The 16,485-nt window shown below is 36.3% G+C and overlaps 4 protein-coding genes across 5 annotated transcripts; 2 read left to right on the top strand and 2 right to left on the bottom strand.

Annotated features, from left to right (window-relative positions):
- Nucleotides 1-1,227: 1,227 nt before the first annotated feature.
- LOC108833210 (adenylosuccinate synthetase, chloroplastic-like) lies at nucleotides 1,228-3,529 on the top strand. The gene is made up of 4 exons (XM_057008539.1): nucleotides 1,228-1,627; nucleotides 2,036-2,728; nucleotides 2,805-3,116; nucleotides 3,196-3,529. Exons 1-4 carry the CDS (start codon nucleotides 1,328-1,330, stop codon nucleotides 3,364-3,366), a joined length of 1,476 nt encoding a protein of 491 aa, XP_056864519.1. The 5' UTR covers nucleotides 1,228-1,327; the 3' UTR covers nucleotides 3,367-3,529.
- Nucleotides 3,530-4,054: 525 nt separating this feature from the next.
- Nucleotides 4,055-4,929, bottom strand: LOC108836297 (dehydration-responsive element-binding protein 2F-like). The gene has a single exon (XM_018609472.2). It carries the CDS (start codon nucleotides 4,919-4,921, stop codon nucleotides 4,160-4,162), a length of 762 nt encoding a protein of 253 aa, XP_018464974.1. The 5' UTR covers nucleotides 4,922-4,929; the 3' UTR covers nucleotides 4,055-4,159.
- A 5,351-nt stretch (nucleotides 4,930-10,280) lies between these two features.
- Nucleotides 10,281-11,704, top strand: LOC108838945 (acetylglutamate kinase, chloroplastic-like). Its single transcript, XM_018611799.2, has one exon. The coding sequence runs from the start codon at nucleotides 10,433-10,435 to the stop codon at nucleotides 11,456-11,458; it is 1,026 nt and encodes a 341-aa protein (XP_018467301.2). The 5' UTR covers nucleotides 10,281-10,432; the 3' UTR covers nucleotides 11,459-11,704.
- Nucleotides 11,705-12,524: 820 nt separating this feature from the next.
- Nucleotides 12,525-15,042, bottom strand: LOC108830879 (guanylate kinase 2). Of its 2 annotated transcripts, none has more exons than XM_057009678.1 (11): nucleotides 14,892-15,042; nucleotides 14,651-14,702; nucleotides 14,477-14,560; nucleotides 14,325-14,401; nucleotides 14,117-14,246; nucleotides 13,670-14,032; nucleotides 13,472-13,593; nucleotides 13,260-13,395; nucleotides 13,133-13,178; nucleotides 12,966-13,056; nucleotides 12,525-12,877 (listed from the first exon to the last, which is right to left on the bottom strand). In XM_057009678.1, exons 2-11 carry the CDS (start codon nucleotides 14,651-14,653, stop codon nucleotides 12,790-12,792), a joined length of 1,140 nt encoding a protein of 379 aa, XP_056865658.1. In that variant the 5' UTR covers nucleotides 14,654-14,702; nucleotides 14,892-15,042; the 3' UTR covers nucleotides 12,525-12,789. The 2 variants fall into 2 exon arrangements, with proteins under 2 accessions (XP_056865658.1, XP_056865659.1); XM_057009679.1 differs by having other exon boundaries at nucleotides 12,525-12,874; nucleotides 14,892-15,037.
- Between the last annotated feature and the right edge of the window lie 1,443 nt (nucleotides 15,043-16,485).

Genomic DNA, 16,485 nt, shown 5'->3' with positions numbered 1-16,485 from the left:
ATGTTTTGTAGTCCGTAACTAGTTATAATTTACAATTCATTCATTTCATTATAATTTGCTATATCATTATTGATTTCATTTCATATTAAGATTTCAGTGACTTGATGAGGTTTTTCTTTGATTTTGTTTGTAGAAATATTTTCTTATCATGTGTATACATATATTTACTAAGATGTTAGACCATTCGTTTAGTGCCTGAAAATCCATGAACCTTGCTTTCAAATTGTAACAAATTACAATCCACAAAACAATACCATTGCATTGAAAGCTACATAATGATCCACAAAACAATAACATTGCATTGAAATCTACATAATGATCCATGGAGACGAGTACAAGTTGTAAAGCGGATAAGTCTGACTCGAAAATGTTTCCATAAACAAGTTGGTCAAAATTTTAATAAAAAATAGTTGGAACACTGTATCAATCATATCATGTTTAATTCAGTTTAGTTACTGGCTTCCTGATTTGTGTTTTTATAGCCTAGACCGGTTTAGTCTCGGTTTAACTGAAATTCACACCATACTTATGGTTCAACTCAGGTCCGTCCCAACCATAAGGCACATAAAGCTTTAGCTTTAGGCCACATTTATATTTAACAATTTTAAAGCCACAAAATTTTAAATTGTATGCATAAACTTAATGATCAAAGATTTATTTGATATCTTCTTTACATGTGTAGAAATACTCGGTTAGTATAAGATAACTATCTAGTCATCATTTTTCCTTTGTCATCATCCTTTCTTAGTGTTTTTTGTAGAATAATTTTAATCTATCTGTACCAGTTTATAACTTATAACCATGCATTTTACATTTTAGATATCAATCATTGTTAGTTTTAGTATGATACATTTTCCTATATGAAACAAATATATTCCTGTATAAAACAAAATATATTCATATTAAAAGAATATAGTAATTATAAATAAAATTCAAAACTAAAAAAAATAAAATAAAGGCCACATCTTTTGTATTGATTTAGGTCACTGGATTTTCAGGGACGGCACTGGTTCAACCGACTGTAACTAGAAAGTATGAACAATAAAAAAAAAATATGAACATTTCAAATGAACACCAAAAACCAATACTAACAGATATAAAAACAATTTTGTATGGTTCGGTTCGGTTTGAAGGATTCTTTGTTAAATCGCTTTGTTCTACCCGGTTTCGGTACAGCTTGGTTGATCCAGAGAACATATTCCATGAGCCAAAGGACCCAACGGTCATTTTAAATTCACCTGAACACAGTTCGAACAATCTCTTGTCGAGTGGCGGCGAACCCTAACACTTGAAACCCCTTCTTCATCCCCTCTTTCTCTCTCCAAAGATGTCTCTATCCTCTCTCTCTCTAAACTCCAAGCCAAGATTCGCCGTCGGAGCTCCATGCCACCGCCTTTATCCTCAACCCCACCACCCTCGTAGCTTCCTCCCCTGCTCTCCTAAACGTCCAACGGTCTCAGCGTCACTAAGCGTCACCGCTGATTCAACCACCACCGAGCAACCTCTCCAACGAATCGAATCACTGAGTCAAGTCTCAGGTGTGCTTGGTTGCCAGTGGGGAGACGAAGGCAAAGGCAAACTCGTTGACATTTTAGCACAACACTTCGACATCGTCGCTCGCTGTCAGGTAGAAAAGTTCACAGTTTCACACCTTTCTCCCTCAGATTCTTTCTGACCCTTTCGTTAACCTTAGAGAATCACAAACATTAGTATTGAAAGTTGTTAACTTTGTATAGAGGGCAGTTGCAAAGTTTAAGTCTTTGGGTGTTTTGTATTGAAAGTTGTTAACTTTGTATAGAGGGCAGTTGCAAAGTTTAAGTCTTTGGGTGTTTTGTATTGAAAGTTGTTAACTTTGTATAGAGGGCAGTTGCAGAGTTTAAGTCTTTGGTTGTTTTGTATTGAAAGTTGTTAACTTTGTATAGAGGGCAGTTACAAAGTTTAAGTCTTTGGTGGTTTTGTATTGAAAGTTGTTAACTTTGTATAGAGGGCAGTTGCAAAGTTTAAGTCTTTCTTTGTTTTGGTTTTGTAACCATAGGGTGGAGCTAATGCTGGACACACTATCTACAACTCAGAAGGAAAGAAGTTTGCTCTTCACCTTGTGCCTTCAGGTATACTCAACGAGGACACCACTTGTGTGATTGGCAACGGAGTTGTGGTTCATTTACCAGGTCTCTTCAAAGAGATTGATGGTTTAGAGTCCAACGGTGTCTCCTGTAAAGGAAGGATCTTGGTCTCAGACCGAGCTCATCTCTTGTTTGATTTCCACCAAGAGGTTGATGGACTCAGAGAGTCCGAGCTTGCGAAGTCGTTCATCGGCACAACCAAGAGAGGGATAGGTCCTTGCTACTCTAGTAAAGTGATAAGGAATGGTATTAGAGTCGGTGATCTCAGGCATATGGATACTTTGCCTCAGAAGCTTGAGGTTTTGCTAGCAGATGCAGCTGCAAGGTTTAAAGGGTTTAAGTATACTCCGGAGATGCTTAGGGAAGAAGTTGAAGCGTATAAGAGATATGCTGAGAGGTTGGAGCCTTATATAACTGACACGGTTCATTTCATGAATGATGCTATTTCTCACAAGAGGAAGGTTTTGGTTGAAGGTGGTCAAGCTACGATGCTGGACATTGACTTTGGTACTTATCCTTTTGTTACTTCCTCTAGTCCTTCAGCTGGTGGGATCTGTACTGGTCTTGGTATTGCTCCAAGAGCTGTTGGTGATCTCATTGGAGTGGTAAGTGTATAATATTCACTCATATATTGTGAAGAGACATGAAAGCATTGTGATGGTTCTGTTTTTTTTGTGTCAGGTGAAAGCATACACTACAAGAGTGGGTTCAGGACCATTCCCAACAGAGAATTTGGGACCAGGTGGTGACCTTCTTAGGTTGGCTGGACAGGAGTTTGGGACTACAACTGGTCGTCCTCGTCGGTGTGGCTGGCTTGACCTTGTTGCCTTGAGATTCTCTTGTCAGATCAATGGATTTGCGTCACTTAATCTCACTAAGCTTGATGTACTTTCTGACCTAGAAGAAATCCAGCTGGGTGTGGCCTATAAAAAGAGTGATGGCACCCGTGTTGACTCCTTCCCTGGTGATCTTCGCCTTCTTGAAGAACTGCAAGTAAGTGTTGTTCTCTAACATATGTTTGGTATGGCAACTTCTCTAAACTCTTGTTTATATATGTGAAAATGTATGTTAGGTGGAGTATGAAGTGTTACCTGGATGGAAGTCTGACATATCCTCCATCAGAAACTACGCGGATCTTCCAAAGGCTGCACAGCAATATGTTGAGAGGATTGAGGAACTAGTGGGTGTGCCCATTCATTACATTGGTATTGGTCCTGGTCGTGATGCCCTTATATATAAATGAGTTTTAGGTTATACTTTTTTGGCTCTTCCGCAGACTTAAAAATTTGATGAAGCATCAAGTTACTTGAGATGATTACTCGCTTTTGTAGTGACTAAATGTATCCTGTTGAATTGTTTCTTATATCGGAATGAAGAGGAATAAGGAATTGAGTTTGTTTGAATTCTTGAAGTTTACTTTTTCGTTTTTGATTTTACTGTACATCCTTTTCCACCTGTCAGAAGATCTGTAGACATTGACTGAAAGTCTGAAACGGATAGGACATTCTATAAGATTAGTGTCACGGAGATAATGCCTCTCTCACTCAGATTCTGATTAGTCTTTGGCATTGGAACCTTTCTTAGGGTGCTAATGCATCATGTGATGCGTCTTTATGTTATTCAGTTTTGTCGTTTTTTTTTCTTGACAGCAAGTTTGCGCTGCTGGTCTTTTTAAAGGCAAACATCTTGTTTTACAGGTAGATTTGTTCATACCATCTCATGATCTTTATGTACTGTTTGTTATACAGGGTAGGTAAGCTTTTTTGCATGGTTGCATGTACAAAACATATATCATTCTTTTAAGTACTGTGACTTTCACTACTTCTTAGTAACTCTTGAGAAAAAATGAATACCAAAAAAAACAGAACAACTTGTTCATTTTCAGAAGTACACTGACTCATTTTATTGCTGCAGAGACTGCACTCTGAGCATATCTCTTTCTATCCATGCAGCTAGCTACACTATTACAAAAACACTAAACCTAACTCCACACGTGTACTTCAGTACTTCTGAATCTGATCTACAACATATCCCTCTCACTCATCTAAGCTTCCACAGAAGTTCCAGATGGAAGGGAAACCTAGATCATCATAGGTTTCGAAATTGCTGAGGTCGAAATGCATAGCTGAGGTTTCACTTCCTGGCATCTCATCAATCACTGTCTCCCAGCTTAGACTCTGAGATGTGAAAGGACTTACAGTTTCTTCTTGTTGTTTCCATGGTGGAGTGTAATGACACTCTGCTGCTTCTCTTGCTTCTGCTTGACACTTATCCTTCAAGATCCCCATCTGCTGAAGAAACTCGTTCAGGTCCATCTCTGGTTTCTTCTGCTCATCAAGAAGGTAAGTAGAGGAAGAAGAATAGGATTGAGATAGAAGTCCGTTTCTCTTTAGCTCATCTAGTCTTTGCTGGATAACGTGAAGACTAGGCTGAGCACTCACGTTAAGCAAACCACGAGAAGGGAACATTGAGATGAAGTTCCTTGAAGGCACCCATTTGAACCTCTGAGTTTTGTTCAGAGGAGGCCCTTGTTTCTGCTGAAGATGAGGTAAGTTGAGATAAGCGTCATGGCCGTAGAGTTTCAACGCTGCTTTGTCATAAGCCATGGCTGCTTCTTCAGCAGTAGCAAAGGATCCAAGCCAGAGTCTTGCCCTCTTCTTGGGTTCTCTGATCTCAGCCACCCATTTTCCCCACGTTCTTTGCCTGACTCCTCGGTACCGACAAAGAGCGTTTTGTGGGCCACCTTTCCCACGAGCTGGACCTTTCTTCCATTGTTTCATTGAGGATGGTTTCTCCATTTTTTGTGTTGCAGAGAGTGAAGAGAAAGAAGAGAGGATGTTGTGATAAACTTAGAAAGGGCTGAGTGTTTAAATAGTGTCACGGTTCACTTCTCTTCAAAGAGAATAGTTTTTTCTTTTTCACCCGCGCATGTGACCGTTGCTTTCTTCTGTTATTTTCAGAGAGAGAAAAAGAAGTCTGATGTCTTCTTCTTTTCTTGTCGGAAAAGATTTTTCAAAATAATCCTTAGTTTTTGTAGATATCAAATTATATTTCAAAAAGTAGTAGTAATGCCATATTGCTATCCACTTTGATGATTGAAATTTCACACTCATGGCAATTCATTAGAGACGATTAGGCATATTCTGATACAGTGAAACCTCTATAAATTAATAATGTTGGGACTAAACCAAAACTATAAATTTTTATTAATTTATAGAGATTATTAATTTATCGAGATACTAATTGAACCAAAAATTCAATTCGAGACTAAGAAATTATATTAATTAATAGAGATATTAATCTATCGATTATTAATTTAAAGAGGTTATACTGTATTTCCATTCGTTTTCGATTTTACATTTTCGAAGGAAAATTTTACCCTTTGAAACTTTGTTTTCACCTGTTCGGTTAAAAAGCTGGGCGCATTTCAATATATTTTTCACTTATGTGTTGATAAGATTTTTTTTTAAACAGTTCAGCCACATTTTTTTATTAATAAGAAATTCTGATCCGGATCTCAAAACAGTAACAATATTGAATGCCAATTTATCTGTTTGGTGTAAAAGAATACACTGATCAAACTATAATTGAGCAAAAGAAAAGTGTAAGCATTTTTTTATTGGTTCTGATTCAATTGGAAAAACTTTAATAAAAATAACTTTGTAAATCTAAATTTGCTCAATTCTGTTGCGTCGTTCATTACGAAACCATGATACCAATAAAACCAATATGTCTTTTCTCAAAAAAAAAACCAATATAATAAAATTATTTAAATTTTGATTTTGTTATTGTGTGGTGATTCAAATGTTGGAATATATTGTTAAAATTTTGTGAATATAGTCAATTCACATTGCTGCAAACATAATTGAGACGAATTTCTCTAACTTCTGATTGTAATTGTTCATTTGGATTCATTTTAGTTATGTGCAATGTTATTAGAGTGATATATAGTGAGAAAATGTAAAGGTGTTCTGAGGAGGAGAATTGGACTGAAGCGAGAAAAGAGAGGCAAAGTCACGAGCCACACACACACACACACACACACACAAGAATCACGTGTTCTGTCGTGAGGATGTACTCGAAAGTGTTTTTAGAGATTCTTCAGATTTATTCGCCGCTCCCTTCATCTATATCCCATGCTCATTCCCCACATCCTACTAATGACCATGTTGCTTATTGAAATCCATTTACTTATTAGTAGTAAAATAAAAGTGATTATACATTACACTAGACCAATTATTTTTTATTTGACCGTATGCAAAATAATTGGTCTATATATATGCAATCAAGTACTATATTTGTAATCCATTTCCATTGTGTTGCCCCAAGCTCGAAACAGTTTCTTTATTGTATCTATTAAACGTAAGTTCTTTATAATTGGAAATCTAGAATGTACATGTTGTTTGTGAAACTTGGAATTACTAACGTGTCGATTCGATTTACTTAAATAGAATTTTCAAAATTGAATTATAAAATAGAAACAATTAAAATAAAAAGGTAAAACTATTAAAGCAAAAACTTTCTTATTTTTAAAGTTTAACATAAAACATAATTTTAACACATCAAAATTTATAGATTAAATTTTAAGTTCGAAGTTTGAAGTGTTCAACTTTATACAATAAGATTTTGTAATACTAATTTGTTTTGGTAGGCTTAATTTAGCTCAGTGCACATTCACTTTTAGTAGCAACTTCTAGCAGAACATAAACAATTTATACGACATTAAATAAAATAAAGTTTTAAATTGATACTTCTTTTTTGCTTAAAAGCTAATTTTCCATGAGAAAAATGCAAAAAAAAATATGATTAGGCTCATCGCTTGCTACAAATGCCACATATATCTACATACTAATGTTGACTAAATCTCGGAAATATTCTGCCATAGTTAAGGCAGAAACATCTACATACTAATTTCTTTCTCACGTGACACACAAAATGGAGAAAAGGTAAAATATATAATAAATAATATATATGTATACAGTCTGATCTTAGTGAAGAAAAAGACATTATGAGAGGGGGAGGGGGGTTACATGACAATAGCTTATCACAGACTTCACGTACGTCTTGAGGAGGATCTGACAAAGAGCTTTGGACAAAACTGATCTTACTTCGAGTAAGTCCTTCTGATATGTGTTCCAGTATCCAGGCCTGCCAGTATCACGTCTTCACTCACCATAACTGATGCCATCAGTTTTACACTAGAGAGCTTCTCCTACGCAAAACAAATATATTATATATATCACGAGCATAACGTGACTAGTTTCATGTGGAAAGAAAACGACACTTCACAATATCGTTTCTGTGACTTGTCTTCTGGTACCTTTTGGGATCCGTGTTCAAGAAACCTTAGGGCAAGTTTCAGTAGATCAGATGCATAAGGGAGAAGTTTATACTTTAGATGGTATATGACAGAGAATATAGGACCTGTATACAATCTGCTCGAACCTCAAAGCGCAGGTATGAACTGCATTAGATTAAAACAAGTTACAAACAGATTTAACGGAATTCAAAATGAGTGTAAGCAGTCAAAAAGTACTTTGAGGAAATGAATTAACAAGAGGTGGAAGAGCTTTTCGGGCAAAACATTTTTGAGGAAATGAATTAACAAGAGGTGGAAGAGCTTTTCGGGCAAAACAATGCAGACTCAGGGAGCATTTGAGAAGTACTGATAATAACGTTTGGCATGCATAGACGAAATGGAATAGGAAGGGGCTTTTCACCAATTTAGTGTTCAGTTTACGGTTTCAGTATAGATAAGCAATCAGTTTTGTCTTCAATTTATTTTTTGTAACACAGTTTTATCTTTCAATTAAACAATGAATCATGTAATCTGGGGCAGAGTTACTTGACGTATCAATACTTACACAATCTGGACAGGATTTAGGGTCCGAATGGAGCAGCGGGACAAGTGCGGTTCTCCCGTCACATGCAGTTCTCCCGCACTGCATTCACCATTCACCATTTTCTGTCTGTAAAAGCAGTTCAAGCGGGAGATCTGCATGCAGTTCAATATTTTTTGTCTTTTTGTGAAAAAGCAGGAGATCTGCATGCAGATCTCATCCGCTAACATTTGGTGGTGTTGATCTGCTTTTTTTTTGTTTGGTCAATAAATAACTTTGTTACAACACATAACTTTAAAATATATTTATCTAGTCTTATAAATATAATATTTTAACTTTATTTTATTTACAACTTTAACAATACAAAATTATCATATCTTTACTTATTATTTTTTGTCATATAATTTTTACTTTTTAAAATAATCATTTTAATATAATACATATTTCAATATATTATGTATATCTATAGTAATATAGTTTAAATATGTATACTAATATAAGAGATGCGTATTTTGTATCACGCAAATATATAGTAATATAATTTAAATATGTATACTTATGAAGAGGAGATGTATATTTCATTTATATATTTAATTATGATATGTATTATGAAAATATATAGTAATATAATTGAAATATGAACAATAATGGAAGAGATATATCATTAAATTTTTATTTTAGAATTGTGACTTTATGAATTTAGTGCAATAATTTTTGTTATTTATGTACTATATTTATATATTATATACTTTGATATATTTTATTATAATCTTTTAAACATTTAATCTACTTTATTTGGACTTTTTCATTTAGAACTATAATAACTGTTTGTTCTGAACTATAATAACTGTTTGTTCTGATTGTTCCGCATTTCTTCTGCATATTCTGTTTGATCCATTTGATCTGCACTTCTCCTGCTTGATCTGCTTGATCTACACTTCTCCTGCTTGATCCGCTTGATCCGCTTGATCTGCACTGCTTGAACCGCTTTTACCATTCGAAGCCTTAGTGCAAGTCTGAAAACAAAAGATCAGCACAACAGACATAGAACAGCAATACTAAACGACGGTCGTTGCGGTTCAAGCACACGACGTCGTTTACAGTTATGCTTTACGACGTCGTAAATGGCTAGAAGTTAAGGCGGAGTCTTTGATTATTGGTACATTTACTGTTTGACTGCAACATACACCGTTGAATAGTTTAGGTAAACCTGAGAATGATGAGAATTAGGGGTGGGCATTTTATCCGTGAAATTTGATTCGATTCGTTATCCGTTACTATTCGATCCGAAAATTCCGAATATCCGTAAGCTTTCGAAGCAAAGCAAATACTAAAATTCAATATCCGTTAATATCGAAGCAAATCACAAATATTAAAATTTTGGGAATCGAATATCCGATCCGATCCGTCAATATATAAATACATGTATATTTTGATTATATTTAAAAATTTAAATGTATAAAATTATTATTCTAACATATGATTTGACAGATTCTATTCACATTATTACTTATATAAAAGTATTACATAAAAGGAAAAAAACATTTATGACAATTATAATTTTTTTCTTAAGTTTTGTGTTATTATAATTGTTAATTAAGTTTAAAATTTTACAAAATATGTAGATTCACTATATCTTTTAATTTTTATCTTTTATATCATGCAAAAAAAATATTTTCCAAAGAAATTTGTATCAAATTTTTAAGATTATTTGTATTAATCAAAACAAATGAGATATCCGTAAGTATCCGCAAATATCCGCAAATATCTATTTATTTTCCGGATATCCGTTTTTCCGAATATCCGTATTTTTCCGAATCAAAGCAAATCGGAAAATTAGATATCCGTAATATTCGAAGCAAATCGCAAATACCTTCAAAAATCCGGATATCCGATCCGTGCCCAGGCCTAGATGAGATATATACACACGGCGTCGTTTCTAGCTATGCTTTAAGACGTCGTAAGTGTCCGAAGCTATAAAGTCCACGTGGAGAATAATTAGTGGTTCATATAGAGTGAACTGAGAGACTCTCTCTCGCTTCAGTATTATCGCCGCCGCGTCCTCCTCCTCCGGTGCGATTCACTCAGAGTTACGACAGACATACAACAGCAATACTAAACGACGGTCGTTGCGGTTCAAGCAGACGACTTCGTTTATAGTGACGCTTTACGACGTCGTAAATGGCTAGAACCAAGGCGGACTCTTTTGATTCTAAATCCACGTGGAGAATTATTATTGGTACATTTACTGTTTGACTGCGACATACACCGTTTAATAATTTAGGTAAACCTGAGAATCTGATATACGTACACACGGCGTCGTTTCTAGCTATGCTTTAAGACGTCGGAAGTGTCCGAAGCTAAAGTCCACGTGGGCTATAATTAGTGGTTCATATAGAGTGAACTACGAAACTCTCTCGCTTCAGTAATCGCCGCCGCGGCCTCCTCTGGTACGATTCACTCAGAGATATGGCCACCGTCACATCCAACACACCGCCTAAATCCTTCTCCCTCTCCATCTCCAACCCTCTCAAACCCCTAACCCCCAAATCTCCATCCCTCCGCTTTCCACCTCGCAACAGCCATCACCACCACCGTTTATCCATAAACGCCGCCGTATCACCACCGCCTCCAAACTCACCTTCACCGGACTACAGATTCGAGATCCTCTCCGAGTCCCTACCCTTCATCCAAAAATTCCGAGGCAAAACCATCGTCGTCAAATACGGCGGCGCGGCCATGACCTCCCCGGAGCTCAAAGCCTCCGTCGTGAGCGACCTCGTCCTCCTCGCGTGCGTCGGCCTCCGCCCCATCCTCGTCCACGGCGGAGGTCCCGACATCAACCGCTACCTCAAACAGCTCAACATCCCGGCCGAGTTCCGCGACGGGCTCCGCGTCACCGACGCCACCACGATGGAGATCGTCTCCATGGTCCTCGTCGGAAAAGTGAACAAGAATCTCGTTTCTCTGATCAACGCCGCCGGAGCCACCGCGGTGGGGCTGTCGGGACACGACGGTCGTCTCCTCACCGCGCGGCCGGTTCCTAACTCGGATCAGTTGGGGTTTGTCGGAGAAGTCGCGAGGGTTGACCCGAGCGTGCTGCGTCCGCTCGTTGGCTCCGGTTACATTCCGGTGATTGCCTCCGTGGCTGCTGATGAAGCTGGTCAGGCTTATAACATCAATGCGGACACCGTGGCGGGGGAGCTCGCGGCGGCGCTGGGAGCTGAGAAGCTGATTCTGTTGACGGATGTGGCGGGGATATTGGAGGATAGAGAGGATGTGGGGAGCTTGGTGAAGGAGATTGATATAAAGGGAGTGAAGAAGATGATTGAAGATGGGAAAGTTGGTGGTGGGATGATTCCTAAGGTGAAGTGTTGTATAAGGTCTCTTGCACAGGGAGTGAAGACAGCTAGTATTATTGATGGGAGGAGACAGCATTCTCTGCTTCATGAGATTATGTCTGATGAAGGAGCTGGTACTATGATTACTGGGTGATCCAAAATCAAGTGAGAATGCCCATGATTGTCTTATGAGACTCTAAACATTTTGTTGGCAGCTCTTGTGGTTCTATGATTATGTCTTTAAAGTTTACGTTTTGGGATAGAGAAAGCTATCATGAGTCTTAGAAAACATTTTTGTTGGCAGCTCTTTTGGTTGTATGATTTTTCTTAGTCTTGAAAGTTTACGTTTTTGGATACAATAAGTTGTTCTGTTGCTTAGCTATGTTACTGTTTATAGATTTGTCAACCTATCTGATTCAAGCAAATAAACAGTGCTGGCATATAGGTTCAGTTAGTAGTGGCAATTGATTTTTTTTGCCATAGCCGATCCAAGTTGTTTGGTATAGAATATAGATAGATACACTCTTGCTCAGAAGAATATATCTTAGTTAGATCTTTCATGGTTTGGTTAGTTGCTGATTTTAAATGGCTCATATGTGGAGATAGATAGGATTATATAGGAGAGGAGAGAAAAAAACCGACATGACTAATTGGTTAACATCTTAGAGGCTTGGCCTCCCAAGGTTAACTATTTCTGGACTCAGAGCCCCCACAAACTTTGAATTGTAGTACCAAGTTTAACTATCTGGCTCACTTGACCCAGATGAAATGTTGTTGGGTTGGCCCAAGAAAGATACTTTTAACTGCATGTGAGAGCCACGCTTGTCAATTTGGTATTACAGATCACAGAGTGACACTTGACAAGTGTGTGGTGGAGCAGGAATGGATCATGGGTGTCGTCTTCGTCAAGTAAAGTAACGCTTGGGTAGGGTATACAACGAACCTGCCTTCATTTCACAGTCACCGACTTTTGGACCGACGAATCTTATCCAAGTCTCAATCTTTCGAGGACCCATTTAGATTCCAAAGTCCCACAAGTTGCTCTCTCTCATTTTAATAGCTTTTGTCTTTCTTTTTCTCTTATTTAGATGCTTTTCAGCAAATTGATTGGCTGATTGATTTCAACTGTAAACTGGCACTAACTGTTTCTTGAGTCATGTACAAATACTAAACGCTAGTGTCTAGTGATGAGGAATCTCATTAAAAAAAAACACTTGCAGTGCTTTCAACCTTCTGATACTTAATATATGTCCTGATAATAATACCAACAAAGAATAGAGATTCTTACAAGATTTGAGTAAACAAAAACTTTATACCAGTAAAAGGAACAAAAAAAAATATCACTCAAAAGAGATCATGTCTTTGTTTGAATCATCATAATCATAATAATCATCATCATCAGTGCCTATCTAGTAAACCTTTCAACCTCTAAGTCTTTTCAGTAAACAGAAGAATAAAAAACAACACGAAATGTTTCCCTCTTTGTTAGCTGGACTTCAACGTCCCCAAACCGATCCCTCTTGTTCTTCCCGGTGCTCCTCCATTAATTGAAGATAAATCCAACACGATCCTGCTTCACCAAAAGACCGTTTCATTAACAACAAAAAAAAAACTCTATAGAGAGATGCAAATAAATCAAGAACTTTAGTCATCATGTGTACATGTTCTTAGCTGCTTCTCCTGTTTCTTGAATCAAAATCTTATCTTCCATCTTTGTTACTGTATGCTCCTTTGGAAGATTGATCCCTTCTACTGCTTTTAATCAAACAATCCATTAAGATTACTTTTCAACCTAATTAGTATATACATTGATTTTTGGTTTTATTACCTTCTACACCATTCACCGGAGTGTCATTGTCTATCCCCAAGAGATTCTGAAACAGAGATCCATTGTTATTCAATCACCAAGCTGCTTAAAGAGGATTCTTTTCTAAGCAAAAGTCAAGATAAGTCACCTTAAGGCTCTTGTAGCATTCATCAAGGTTGTCATTATACAAGATATGACCAAAAATGCCTGAGGATTTCCCAGCTTTAATCTCCGCTTCAGCGTTTCTAAGCCGCTTTTGGATCTGCTCCTCTGTTTCAGTTCCTCTGTTTTTCACAGCATTTGAAACTTGAGGATACGAATCTCAACAACTCATACGGTAAAAGTCTGAGTTTCTTTTACCGGGCACGGAGCCGATCTTCAAGCTCCTTCATTGAAGGAGGGCACACGAATATAAACATCGCATCAAGAGAACTCGCCTTCACAGACCTCGCTCCTTGAACATCAATGTCAAGTATACATCTCTACACACAACAACAACAAAAATGATCATTTTAAAGATCAGTAACATGAAACAGAGATGATGATCTTTTCAATTACCTTTCCTGAATCTGTTACAACCTCAACGGATTCAATACTAGTTCCGTACAGATTACCATGAACAGAAGCAAACTCAAGAAACTTCCCGTCGTTAATCTCTTTCTCCATCACATTTTTATCAGTGAAATGGTAGTGAACACCGTTCTTCTCCATGCACCTGGGAGAACGAGTTGTGTGGCTCACGGAGAATCCAAACATGGAAGGAAACTCTTTCATGAGCATTGTTATAAGCGTTCCTTTGCCGACTCCGGAGGGACCGCTTATGACTATAGGCTTCTCTGCGTTTCCTCTCACTCCTTTGCTCCAAGCAACAACCTCTTTCCCTAATAGTTTCCTTTGTTCCCGGACAAAAGGACTATCCACCTAAGTCAATGTTAAGAGAGACATGAGAAAACAAACAGACAAGATTATATTCGTATGTTAACACTGATGTCTCCAGATGCTAACCTCAAGGAACCATATAGAGTCGTCGGAAGCTGAGCCTTTTTTGATAATCAAGATCCGGCCTTGTTTAAGAACAATGGAAGAGTAAGCCTTGCAGGGTTTAGGGCCAGTTCCAAGAACAGTAGGACTAGACCTGAAACACACACCAACTCCTTAAGATTTTGACATTTATGGAAGAAGAAACAAATATAAAGCAAGACAGAACACATACCACTTGTTAGTGATTTTGTCATGAATCTGAACTCCAAGGAACAATGGGTTCCCTTCATGACTTCCACCAATCACATACTGCCAAAAAAAAAGAGATATGTTGAAATCAAATATCAATTTCAAAATTCCAAAACATCAAACTGAGAGGCTTACGGATCGATCTCCAATTTCAACTGATGAATCGCCATTAGTGTGTCCATTCTCCAGATGATCCACAAAGAAAGCTGGTGGTCCTCCCTATTTAACAAGAAATCAAAATCATCCAAAACAAAACAATGTTAAGACATCTATGAACAATGAAGAGCAACCAAGTGAATCGAGGCTCACCATATAGGCTTTTTTTTTCTAAGCTTCCAAGAAGACAAAACTCAGCCTTGAGCTATGGGCACAATCACAAAAGAAAGAATCAAAAACGCACACCTAGACTACAAAATAATAATATGTCCTCTAAACCTCTAAACATAAAGGTTAGACCTTTTCTGCAGAACCAACGAAACAAAAACGGTCGATGAAACAAAAGAACCCAAACCCAGAAAGGAATTTAATAAAAAAAAACGATTTTTTCTACCTCGAATATGAAAACGTTGAGGAAAGACGAAGGCTTTTGATCGATTTTAGAAAAAAAAGTTTTCAGTTTTTTTTTTTTTTGGTTTGTGGGAATTGATATGGCTATGGAAATTTCTCAATCAGCTATGGGAAGCATATATATGTATCTGCATAGTCCCAAGACAACTTGGAGACAGATGGATGGTGTGAGGAAAGCTATACGATCCTTTTGAAAAAAAATATACAATTATAGTTTTCAATGTTCAACTTAAATTATATAGTTATTATTCAATTTAAGTTTAAATTTTATTAGCTTATAATGTACCTATTTAAAATGTACTTTAGAATTTTCGTTTGTATTTAAAAGATTGATGTTTGAGACCTTTTTATATTATAAAATTATGAATGGTTGAGTATTTATTAGAAAACAAAAAAACAATGTAAAAATTCACAAATAAATAAATATTTAGTTTTAATATATGTGGAAAACCTGAAACATCAATTTTTTTATGCAAATGAAATATTAAAGAATTATTAGATTTTCATTTATATGATTAGTAGTTAAAATAATATGTAAATTTGAAAGTTGAACATTTATAATTGTAACTTTGGTTTTTATAATTTTTTAGATTTAGACTTTTAATTTATAGATAGTTTTTTCTAGTTATAATTTTTTAAAATACAAACTATTTTATAAAATGTGAAATTCAACAGAAAATTATCTTATGTAAGAGCTTAGAGGAAAAAAAAAACAAAAATAAGAGATGGTTAATAAATGGTCTTAGTATCTTCGAACACATATTAATTTATTAATTTGGTATAAAGATAGAGTTTCATTCTTAGTCGGGAGTGAAATCTTTTTATGGACAGGTTAATAGTTTTTCAATTGAAAGACTAATGTGGTTTTATTTGAAAATAGCAATTTTAACCATTTTGAAGCAAATGTGGAGAAAAAATTGTTTTAAGAACATATTCAAGTAGATCTTTTTTTTTGACTAAATTTTTGCGTTTTTTTTTCTTACAGAGAAATAACTAAAAACCAGTCACTCCACCAATTATTCCATTCTTCTTATATATAGCTGGTATTTTTGTTCAAAAACTTTTTTTTTTACTTAAAGTTAAAAACAAAATTTGATGCATGAATCTTGCAGTTTTAAGGGTTTGGCTTTAAGTAACCTTGAAAATTTAAAAACCTTCTTCTGGAGACAAGCCAAAAACAGTAGACTTTGGAAGAATTTTCAGGCGACTAACAAAAAGTACTACAATGAGTTAACGTAGAGAAGATGGTAACAATAATATAATGACTTGAAATGTGAAACTGGACCAATAATGTTAGACAAGGACACAAGGCCATATGGGATTGGTTAGAAACATGAGATTTTGTCCTCCAAATTTCAAACTTCCATTCAAACATGACATGATTTTGACCAAACCATTAACTCTACAATGTTGAATATGAAAAGGGGATAAGGACATCAGAACATGCCATGATTTTGCCCTCATCCTCATATTGTATCTTAACATTCTCTTTTTTCATTACTTCAATACTTTGTACAAAGACGAGTCCACTATGACCATTTGCGTAAAGAATATTATCCATGATCGACATTAAACAC

This window comes from Raphanus sativus, chromosome 4 (assembly GCF_000801105.2).
Source record: "Raphanus sativus cultivar WK10039 chromosome 4, ASM80110v3, whole genome shotgun sequence".
Classification (NCBI taxonomy): Eukaryota; Viridiplantae; Streptophyta; class Magnoliopsida; order Brassicales; family Brassicaceae; genus Raphanus; species Raphanus sativus.
The sequence above is the reverse complement of the archived record's forward strand: the minus strand, read 5'-3'. Positions and strand labels throughout refer to the sequence as shown.